General features: G+C 34.8%; 1 protein-coding gene across 3 annotated transcripts in view; it reads right to left on the reverse strand.

Annotated features, from left to right (window-relative positions):
- Positions 1–12351, reverse strand: part of LOC118198106 (uncharacterized) — a 207124-nt gene that overhangs the window by 78101 nt on the left and 116672 nt on the right. For all 3 annotated transcript variants that reach the window (XM_085818997.1, XM_035369711.2, XM_085818998.1), the window contains one exon: positions 4260–4368. In XM_085818997.1, coding sequence (XP_085675123.1) covers positions 4260–4368 — 109 coding nt within the window. The remainder of the gene's footprint in view (positions 1–4259; positions 4369–12351) is intronic.

Here is a 12351-nt window from a genome sequence, read left to right on the forward strand (position 1 = left end):
AATTTTGTGCATGTTAGATTGTTAACCCTCAATTTTGATTTGATTATTTAATTAATTTTGCAGCATACTGAATGACTTTATTAAGTTACGATCTTAATTTTGAAATTTTTAATTCTTATTTCTATTTATATTTATGTGTGTGTATGCATATATATTTATGTGTGTGTATATATATACACAGCCATTTTCCTAGTACCAAATTTACAATTGAAAAAATCACAAATGCATTAACTGCTAGCATTAAATATTAGAAGATTTCAAGCCTTAATTTTCTTGTTTAAGGAATATTTCGTTTTTAAAGATTTTAGAAGTTAAAAAGATGTGTACATATTCTTGAATATTAAAAACAGAATTTCTAAGATTAAATATTTTTCGACAGTGTTCGAGTTTATTCATATTTTCGCTGTAAATAAAGGAAATTTATTTCACTTATTTATCAATTTAAGCATTAGAATACATATCATTATCATATTTATCTGATATAAATTTGCCATATATCATATTTATCTGATATAAATTTGCCATATATCAGATAAATAAGCAGAGAGTTTTTAGCAAATATTTTACTTCTAAATCTTGGGGCTCAGTTTATATACAAATTTAAAATGAATTGGAAATAAATTTATTAGGAAAACGGCAACACAAATTTCTCCTTTGGCAAATCTGGGCAAATATCATTCTCCACTTGATCAACAACATTGTTATTATCTATCTAACAGAAAACCTCCTAAATTTGGTTCATAGCATTGCTCACCAAATGTGATAATTTAAGACTATCAGAAAATACAATACTTTTTAGTTAGTATTTTAGTTTAGTACAATACTTTATAGTAGCAGTTTCCGCTACATATCAGTAAGGAAGTATTATGTTTTACTCAAAAAAGCGATGCCACCCATTAAACATCAAATCTCATAGTGCAAACTTGGTTTTATTTAAAAGATATAACTTTAATAAACTAAATAACAAATATTTATAATTTACACTCTTTAGCCCTTTTGACAAAAGTTTTACATGATTAAAATTTAACTATGAAAAGTAGTTTAATTTAATGTTGATATACTAAAAGAAGTGTAATACGAGTTTAAAGATTTTAACTTTTCCCATTTCCTGGAAATTTCCTTGGACAATATGTCCTAATCGATTGTCAATTGGGACTATTTGACCCAATCCTCTAGGATATTAATTACCCTTTCTCAGGAAACAAAATTAAAATTTACGGTAATATATAATGTAAATATTACAAAACATAAACTCTGTCACATGCACTAGTTCATATACAACAGAAAGTTTCATATATTTTTCATAAACTCAAACATAATATATCAACATGTAGTAATTTGATCACTGATGGGACATATTAGCCCACTGATAAATACGATTGGGACAGTAACATCCCATAAAAAGAATTTATTTAAAATGTTCTGAAAAAAATGCGCAAATCTAAATTTTTGAATTTCTCTGTAAAGTTTGCATCAAATTTTACAAAATTTAATATTTAGGCATAATTTGAATCAAAATATGGAAAAAAATCAGTATGTTATTTCAGAAAAAGACCCATTTTGTATCAAAATACCTATGTTAAAACAACGCTATATATAAATCTAATGCATATCCTAAGTCGTGCTTTCGAGACATGAAAAATGCAATTTGAATTTTGTCAATCGACCTAGTAGAACGGGAGATATAAAACTGTCCCTTTTTTTTTCCACAATGTACATAATACAGTGATACCTCGACATACGAGTTTAATTCGTTCCGTAACCTTGCTCGTATCTCAAAGCAATTTTCCCCATTGAAATTTATTGAAATGCCATTAATCCGTTCCAGCTCCCAAAATACCACCTCAGCTGTTTTTGTTAAGTGTTTTTGAATAAGAAAAATGTATTTACAAGAAGAAACATTTATTTACAAATAACAAATACATATACTATAAAAACATAATTGAAAGAAAAAGTGAAGTGCTTACGAAGCGCTTAATTTTCGTCACTGATCTTCGCCTTTTTTTTGTTACGCTTTGCTCATTGTCACCTGCAGATCGTTTAAAAAAACTGTCCAAGGAGGTTTGTTTCTTCCTCCCTTTCAGGATATTGCGGAAATGAGATAGGCAAGTTTCGTTGAACAACTCCAATGCATGACCAGTTGCAACTTTTTCGGGGTGATTTTTATCCACGAACTCTACAACTTTCTTCCACATTCCCAAGATCTCCTTTATATCTCTTGTAGGGATAACCTCCTCCAACTCTGACTCCTCTTCAAAACTAATTTTTCGTTGAACCATCGTATGCTGCTGCGAATGTAGATTGTGTAACTCCTCGGCTGTCAGCTCTTGAGACTGTTTCTCGACGAGTTCGTTCACATCTCTCTCATCCACCTCCAGACCCATCTATTTTTCGAGAGAAACAATCTCCTCTACCACTGACACTTCAGATTCCAATCCTTTGAAGGCCTTTTCAGCTACAGCCTCAGGTCACAATGCAGAGGTTAAGGTCCTCGTTGTAACACCCAACCATGCCTGATCAATAATTCTTAGGCATATCATGATGTTAAAGTGGTCCTTCCTGAACTCTCGAAGGGTAAGGTTTGTGTTCTCCGTCACCTCAAAGCAGCACCGAAAAATGTGCTTGGTGTACAACTTCTTAAAATTAGAAATCACCTGCTGATGCATGGGCTGCAGGATAGGAGTGGTGTTGGGTGGTAGGTAGAGAACGTTCATAAACTTGAACTCTTCGAGATTTGGTGGGTGAGCAGGGGCATTGTCGAGGACGAGAAGGGCTTGCATGGGTACGTTGTTTTCCTGTAGATATTTTTTAACAGAAGGGCCAAACACCAGGTTTATTTACTCCACAAAGAATTTCCTGGTGACCCATGCCTTCGGATTCGCCCTCCACATAACTGGCAGTTTTTTTTTTTTTTTTTTAAATCTTATGTGACTTAAAGGCTCTGGGATTTTCCGAATGGTATACTAGCAGAGGGTTGATTTTGTAGTCGCCACTCGCATTGGCGCAAAGTGCTAGAGTTGATCTATCCTTCATGGGTTTGTGACCTGGCATTGTCTTCTCCTCTGCCATTATGTAAGTCCTATTCGGCATCATTTTCCAGAAAAGCCCTGTCTAATTACAGTTGAAGACTTGCTGGGGGATGTATCCTTTGGCTTCTATCAGTTCGGAAAACGTTTTGATGTAAACCTCAGCTGCCTTCACATCCAAACTTGCTGCCTCACCTTGCCTGACGACGGAGTGAATGCCGGTCCTTTTCCTAAAGTTGTCAAACCAGCCCCGACTGGCTTTAAACGAGTCTTCCGATTCCTCGTTTGTGGAAGTGTGTAGGATCTGCTTCAGCAAATCACCGTAAATCGCTCATGCCTTCTCACATATGATGCTTTGTGTTAAGGTTCCTCCTTGAAGCTGATCTGTCACCCACACCATCAGTAGTTTCTCCATCTTTTCATGGAGAGAGGTCTGGAGCTTAGAAATTATTGTAATGCCCTTAGCTGGCGTTATACCCTTTATCAACTCCTTCTGTTTAAGCACAGTACATATCATTGATGTGCTACGCTCGTACATCCTCATTAAGTCAATTATTTGCAAACCTTGCTCATGTTTTTCTATGATTTCACGCTTTAATTCAATAGACATCATCTTCTTCTTCGGACCCATGGTTATAAAAATAAATGTGATAATGTTTTGTAAATGTACAAAAAGCAAAAAACGAAAATCCAACTAGTAAAAAATGCTTCGAAAATGAGAGAAACAAGCACACAGACTGAGGTCTAGTCTGAGGTGGGAGAAATTGTTAGACGCTGCACACGACACCAACATGCGTGCATGTTGCGGTCATGTGCAGCGGTGTAGTGTACGATTCTTCGTATTTCAAATCTTGCTCTCATCTCAAAGCAAAATATTGCTCGCTTGGTGCCTTGTATCTCAAAACACTTGTATATTAGGGCACTCATATATTGAGGTACCACTGTATTTTAATTAATGGTAGAAAAGAATTTAAAGTATTTTTGTACAATATTTCAAATTCATATTTTAAAATGGTTTAAAAATTAAAAATAGATATCTTAAATTAGAACTACAAGAAAAACTTACACAAATTTAAACAAAAAAAAAAAAATAAATAAAAAATAAATAAATAAATAAATAAAAAGCTGCAGCAATCATGGTAAAAATTCACAGTTTCTGAATTCCTAATACCCTTTACAATCATCAAAGCAAGTCATTTCACCACAGAGAGAGATTAACTTTTAAACATATACCTATGATTCAAAGGGCCCATTGAGGGATCCCTATCATCAAGTCTACCTCGTTGCCAATCTGGGGAAGCACGTCGTCGTCTTGGCATGCCATAGCGATCTTCATCAAGAGCTAAAAAATATAAAAAATATTAACGAAATTATTCCAAAAATAGAATTTTTTTTTTATTTAGAAAAGCTGTAAACGATATTTTGATTGTAATAAGCTCATTAATTCAAATATTTGAATTTGAAATACAAAATTGGACCTTTTCTGAAATGAAAGTTGAACTGCTAAGTTTTGCAAAAACTGCACAAGTAGTTTTTAAAAAATTAGCTCTCCAAATTTTAGCTCCTCAATGTTAATTGAATTTAATATATATTTATTAATATATCTTTTTTTTTATTAAACTTACTTGATTCCTTCTTTCAGAATTTAAATTTTAGTCCAAACATAATTTGCAAATTTTTATGATTTACTTTTAAAATTTGTATTTTTAAATGTTTTTTATAAATTTCGAAAAGTATTTTGTATTATAACTTATAAAATTTTTAACATCATCTTAAAGTTGATGTATTTCTAGGCACACCTGAATATAAGTATAAATAGTATTAAAATATATCACAACAGACTTATAAAGGGCCCCATATCTCAAATAGCTTTGGGCCTTATCTAGTCTAAATCTGGCTCAGCATATCACATGCTACACACACACACTAAAAAGAAATATTGCAGTTCCTAATAAAGTAGCCCTTAAGCAATTTACATAGTCAATTTAGATAGAATTAAAATTATTACAAAACTAACTACTCACTAACTGCAGTCTTAGTGTACAAATGAGATATGATTGCTCACATGGATGGTCTCTACCTGTAAACCCTAATCAAAGCAGCCATCAACACATAAACAGCCTAACTGTAAAACCATATAATACTAGATGGTATTTTGTTAAACAATATCTCACCCAATGAACATGATCACGTAATTATCAAATTATTTTAATTATATGTTTGCGCTAAAATATCATTTTTCTGTTAAAATGACCAATGAGAAAATGGATGATTTGCATTGAATTCAAATTTAAGTTCTGCAAGCAAACACAAAGAATGCTTACTAAGAAAGTAGTAATAATGGATCAAGAAGCATGCTTCTCGTACTTTATATCTTTGAAGAACTCCTTTATATTAAAAAATATATTACTCCTTTATATTAATACTTTCTTTTTTAATGCTGGGAAATTTGCATTCCCCCTTGCGTCTGCACAGTGATGAAAAGGAGAAAAGTCTAGGGTAAAAGGCATGAAACGTGCAAATACTGTGTATGTCCTGATGTGCCTATCTGAGGTGTGAGTCATCCAGGTTAACAACCTGGCCAATAACCAACATTCTCCCCAACATGGTGCAACGATTTGATGTATGGAACATAGCTGTTGAAGACTAGAAGAGGAAAATTTAGCAAAATATCCTGAACAGCACTTTTATGTACCAATGCATGAAATTGCAGATAAGTACCTGCCGACCTAAATGAATTGAAAAGCAGACCTTACTGACATAACGCAGCAGTTTAATTAAGTCAAGTTAATCACCTGTTATCCATCTTATGTTTTTTCTCACATGCTATAGGTTAACATACCTTGTTCATCAATGTTAAGCTCAAGGAGAGCATAATTAAGATCATTTTGTTTCACTTACATCGAATATGCTCCTTTGGCAGGCAACCACATGAGTATGCTCCTTTGGTAGGCAACCACATTTTCTACTACGTATTTACTCTCAATTACACCAAAAACCAAATAAAGGTTATGAGCCCATTTTCCCTCCTGGTACCTGGTAGTCCATTGGAGATGTATATCTAAAAAGGAGTAAGTCGAATGTCTTACTTTTCTCCTTGGCTTTACTGATAATGTATGTATCTAATGAAAATGATGAACCCAAATATTCAGATTGAAAAACTGAATGACAGTGATTTTGAAATATGAAATTTGAAAGAATGGTTTAAATCCAGTCAAAACTTTGAAAAGTTGCAAGTGAGCAGTTAATTTAGCTAGAAACTTCGGAAGCTAACCAAGCTGAACTCGACAAATGAGTGGTAAAAGATTTTTTTAAAAATTAGTAATCATTGCTCTGAGGACGAAATCATCTGAGGCAGTGCACATTAAAGAATGTCATACTTCATATGAAGCATGGATGAAACTTCATGAAATTCATCAGTCTACAGTAACTTTATGAAGCAGCTTAGCTCAAAAAAATAAATAAATAAATAAATAAATAAATGTGAATGAAAAAATACGAGGTTACTTAAAGTCTTTCTTCAAAATTGTAAATAACCTTGCAGAAATAGGATCTGAAACTTCAGAAGACTTCCTAACTATTTAGCTGCTATGTAGCTTAACTGAAGAATTTGAACGTTTCAGAATAGAATCTCGCTATAAATTACCCGACTTCAATACACTATAAGTTAAGTTACTAGCAGAATTTTAAAGTCACCAACTTAAAGCACAAGAAAACTGCCAAGTGCATGATGTATTTAGTTACTAAATACTATGGCAACACAAAAGTGAAGTCTAAGAAAGCAAAAGATATAACCACTTTAGATATTAGACAACTTTAGGTAACAGTTCCAAGAAAAAAAGGCACAAATCATGAGACTGTAGAAAAATTAAAAGCAAAAATCCAGTAGTTATATAAGCAATGAAGCAAAATTGTCTGTATGCTGTATATCAACAAGACATAATTGAGGTTTTAAATATCACACAAGGTAATGTAAATACTCCAAACAGTAAACTGAAACTGCGGCATAAAAAGTTGTGTGCATTCTAGAGAGATGGTGCAGGTTCTGAAGATTCCAAAATATAATAGTAAAACCCTATTCTGTGAAACCTGAACAAAATGCAAACTAAGTTACCATTTCCGAAAGAAGCACATACAGTAAACTGTCATATTCTTGAGCTTGTGCACACTGATATTTATGCTCTCACGAATGTCACCTCTTTAAGTGGTCCAAAATACTTCATAATATCCACTGATGACATACTGTGGAAAATTACTGTGTATGCCTTATGGAAGAGGTCTGGAGCCCTTGAAGCATTTAAGAAAAACAAATTTCAGGCTAAAAAACAAACTGGTAAGCAGCTAAAAAAAATGCTCCACATTGATAAAGCAAGAGTTCAAAAGTGATGAATTTAATCAATTCTTAGAAAAGGAAGGCATTAAAAATGTTAGTTCTCTGTCGAGTATCGACTACAACATAACAGAGTTGCAGAGTGCATCATATGTACTCTAGCTGAAATGGTCAGATGTCTGTTGTTCCATTCAAAAATACCCCCACGATTGTTGGCAGAAATGGTATCATCAGTATCTTGCATATGCAACCAACGTCCTACTAAAAGGAGACCAAAAATTTCTGAAGAAATATGGTCTAAAAGAACACATGTAACAATGGTGGTGCTTCCTTCTTATAAAAAGAAGGAAAAGAGCTTACGAAATGTTGCCCATTGCTTTTCCGCCATTTGAACATTTAAAACAAAGATTTTAAATGGCTATTCCCGTGCAAGGTAGTAAATAAGTAGATAAGATCCCAAACTGCCACCAAATATATAATATCAGTAAAAGATCCCATCTCTAAATTCAGGGGGTTGGTTAAATCCTTAAGACATCCCAATTGGATGAAGAGCCAATTCAATCCCTCCCAAACCACCAAACGCAAACTCTTGACCAAACAGGGGTGCAATAGTGAGTCTGAAAAATAAATTAAATAAGGAGGACAGAGGTACTTCCTCAAGCCAAGTGGCCAGGTGGTGTATATAGATTTCATATCTATATTTATATTCCGAAATACAGCTGCGAGAGGGAATTTCTTGCATAGTTAGTTTTACACCCCCCTCCCAAAAAGGACTCACAGGGCATCTTATTGCTTGTTTCTTGTGGTATCAAACTCACTTTACCTGTAGGTGTTTAGTATACATTAGGAAGCTTATTATGCCAGACAGCCCTTTGTATAGAAGGGCCTGATCGAAGCTGATGTTGGGAAACCCAAGGAATTTGTTTCTAGGGACAGAAAACACCGGACATCGTTCCAGGAAGTGAATAGGTGTTTCCTCTTCTTCTCCACAAGCTGGGCAGAGAGGAGATTCAACAAGACCACATTTGTGGAGATGCTTGGGCAGATAAGCATGTCCAGTAACAATTTGAATTACCTGGCGTAAGTTAGTTCTACTGAGGTGTATGAGTTTACCTGATAAGTTAAGTGTACCGAGCACCAATTTAGAATGAGCACAGTCTGGTAGTTTAGACCATATATCATCATGTTTGTTCTTTATCTCGCCTCTTACTTCTTTTTTAACAGTTTGATATGAAACTGGGTAAAATGGTTCTGGGGCAGACATGGGTAGTTGCGAAGCATCTTTAGTTACTTTAACGGCTAGTTCATTTCCAGCAAAATCACAATGACCTGGGACCCAAACTAAACTAATGGTGTTATGGGCCTGAGCCAGAGAAATGAGATCTGAGTACAGTTCAAAACACAGTTTTGTAACTTGACATGATTAGCCAGAGCAAGGATGGCTGATTGGCTGTCAGAGAGAATATATATATTCTTGTCAGCCAGAACCTCAGCTTGGAAATCAGTTGTTAGTTTACCCACGTATAGATGAAATCTCCAGATCCCTTGGTTCTTATAACGGCTCCAGCTCCAGTGAAGTTGGATTTTGATCCATCTGTGTAGCATTCAACTGATCCTGTTGGGATTAGGTCAATTAGAGATTCTATCTCATTCCTTTTTGGTATATAAGTTGAAAATAGTTTATCTGGAACTATTGTTTTAGTAATTGCATCCTTGGGCATAAAGATTATAGGAATCTCATTGCCCAAGTCCCAGCATATGTCAATGTTGCTTTTATGACCAAAACCTGTTCTTTGGCACCATGTGCCATTTTTATTCAACCTATACATGGCTTTAATTGCTTCTCTGCTCAACAGTTTCAAGGGTGGAATTTGCAGTAAAAATTCTATTGTGTCAGTAGGGATATTGTTTAAAGCCCCACTAATGCATAGGCAAGCAAGTCTTTGCACCTTCTGTAAAATGTTTACATAGGTGCTTTTATTCATAACATTGATCCAGACCACGCAGAGGTAGAAGCAGTTTGCTTTTCTGCTAATGTAGAAGGTTTTTCAGAGACTTTTATAGGTGACTCATCTGAAATAAATGTTTTTAAGTCCTCTTGATATGTTTTCCAACTTCTGTTCATATTCAGTAAGAGATCTTCGTGAATTGGATCAGTCATTGGATTTTTTTAGCCATATTTTCCACATGAGGTTTCTTTAGAAGCCATTAAATCATATTTAATAGTCTGCACTGCATCTAGGGAATCAGAGAGGTTCTATAGTCAGTGACAAGTGTATCCATTAAGTTGAATGCACTTTCCACTAATGGACTATGGAAGCAGCTAAGGCAGGCTTTGACCAATTTAGCCAATGTAGGATACTTAGTGTTCGTTATAAGTTCCATGACTTTTTCTCCTCTAGGATTGGTATCTGAACTACCCCATGATAGATGGTGAGCATAAACATCATCACCAATAATCATAGGAATACTGTCGATTTCGTAGAAACTCACAAGATCTATAAATTCTTGTGGAATGTTGAGGTCATAAGCCATGTAAACCGAGCAGAAACAAATGTTTCCTCTTAGTGAACTGTTTATGTCCTTGGTTAAAATAGCAGTCACATCCTCTGATGTGAATTGAGATAATTTCAAAGCATTTATATTTTTAGAAATGTAAATGCTAGTTCTAGGTCTTTTATTAGGTCCTTCTGACGAAAAGAAGTGTGCGTTCATGGGCCTACCAAGGATTTTACCCTTGTAGACCCAAGGTTCTTAAATTAAGGCAACAAAAGTGCCTTGTTTACCTAATTGAGCAGCTCAATTGTATGAAGCAGCTCTGCTATGTTGCAGATTTAGTTAACTAACCTTAATCATTAAGACAGGTTAGATGAGAGTTAAGAATTTACCCTGAAGGATTTTAGGAGAGAGTTAAAAGCCACCTCTTTAACCCATGACTTCTCTTGAAATTGTGACAGGGGAAACCTGTTCAGAGGTCTTTTCCCGAGCCTCCAAAGAAGGCTCTGGTTCTGACTCTTTTTCGGTCCCCTTTCTTCCATCGGCTGTTTCTTCGGAAGATCCTTGGGTGGAAGAATTCACTTCCCCTGTTGCCTCACCCGCTTCAGCTGCACAGAGCCACGGACACCACAGAAAAGCTTGAAGTTCTCCACAGAAAAGCTTGGGCCTCCAGATAATCCATGAGCTCAAGATCCACTCCCAGCACCAGAGTGTTACCTCCGTCTCCAGGGATTACTGCATTGATGGCGATCTTTTTAACATTCAGGCCCTTGTTGCAGGCTTCAAGGAGCTTGACGTTTTCTTTTGGTGACCTGTTACCAGGAAACCAAGCGAAAAACCTCTTTGATTACAGTCTTTAGATCATTGATTACGGTCTTTAGGACAAGCACAGTCTCTTGGTCCTCAAACGCAATGTTGAGTCCATTTGGCTGCAGGACTGTCTTGTGCACCCTACAGGTGGTAGTGGAGCAGTCGATAATTCGGTCATCAATCACAGAAATGATGAAGTTCACATCTGCCGACGTTATGCCTCTGGGGTCATCTTCACAGACGACCCGCAGAGTGATTGCCTTTCTCACAGCTTGACTATAACGGGGGTGTTTGTGGGACCCCAAAAAATCCCCTGAAACTTTTACGGACTTACTACCGACATTTTGGAGTTTCGAGAAGGGGGAGGGAGAGAAATGAAAAATTACAATTATGAAGTTTTGAATGACCTAATTATAAAAATTCAATGAATTACTTTTTTTGCAAAATTAATAACCATAAATTTTCAAACATATAAACTACTACATTTTATGTAAATATTTTAAATTACCTGAATTAATTCTTTAAAAAAATTATCTAATTTCTGCTGCTTTTTTTTATTTTCTGATGTTTGTGGGCTTGTCTTTCTTTTGTGGTGAACTTCCATAATTGCAGGAAGGTTGACTTTTATGTTCCTCAATTATAGTTGAAGAAATTTCCTCGAGAACTGCACATGCAGAGGTAGAAGCAGTTTGCTTTTCTGCTAATGTAGAAGGTTTTTCAGAGACTTTTATAGGTGACTCATCTGAAATAAATGTTTTTAAGTCCTCTTGATATGTTTTCCAACTTCTGTTCATATTCAGTAAGAGATCTTTGTGAATTGGATCAGTCATTGGATTTTTTTAGCCATATTTTTCACATGAGGTTTCTTTAGAAGCCATTAAATCACATTTAATAGTCTGCACTGCATCTAGGGAATCAGAGAGGTTCTATAGTCAGTGACAAGTGTATCCATTAAGTTGAATGCACTTTCCACTAATGGGCCATGGGAGCAGCTAAGGCAGGCTTTGACCAATTTAGCCAATGTAGGATACTTATAATCATTTGTGAGATCATCTTTTAAATTAAAAACTTTAGACCAATATTTATCACTTGTACACTTGACTTGATTTCCACTTTCATCAGATGTGTAGAGCATTTCTTTGGTGATATCAATATCACTCTGGTATAACCTTATTTCAGCTTCTACTTTTGACTTTTCATTATCACTAAAAATATGGGACATAAAAGATGATAATTTTTCAAAAGCTAATATTGTACTGGTTTTACTTCTTAGCTCTGGATCTAATGCTGTAAAACTAATTAGATATGAATTTTTAAGGGGTAATTTCTGTTTCATATGCTGTGCTGTATTAGTATAAGCTTCCATCAGAGAAATTTGGAATTCTTTTGCTATTGGATGATTTTTTGATAATTTCTTCAGGAGAGTGGAAGCTTCTGCACCAGTAAATATTACTTTGCTAGGTAGATGGAATTCTGGATTTGTGACATCAACCTTTAATAAATCATTATAAGATGTGCACTCTATATTTTCTGGCTTCATAAAAAAAGAGAAAAATTTTGCCATCAATTTATAAATACTGGAATGTATTAAATGAAGCATTGGTTTTTTTGTTTCAAATAATTTAATATATGTGTTGAACTCTGGTAATACTGCTGAATATAATGCCATATGCAATAAAGTTTTGTTTT

The sequence above is a fragment of the Stegodyphus dumicola genome, chromosome 6 (genome assembly GCF_044657685.1).
Source record: "Stegodyphus dumicola isolate Sdum_Otavi_A_Nest chromosome 6, ASM4465768v1".
NCBI lineage: Eukaryota > Metazoa > Arthropoda > Arachnida > Araneae > Eresidae > Stegodyphus > Stegodyphus dumicola.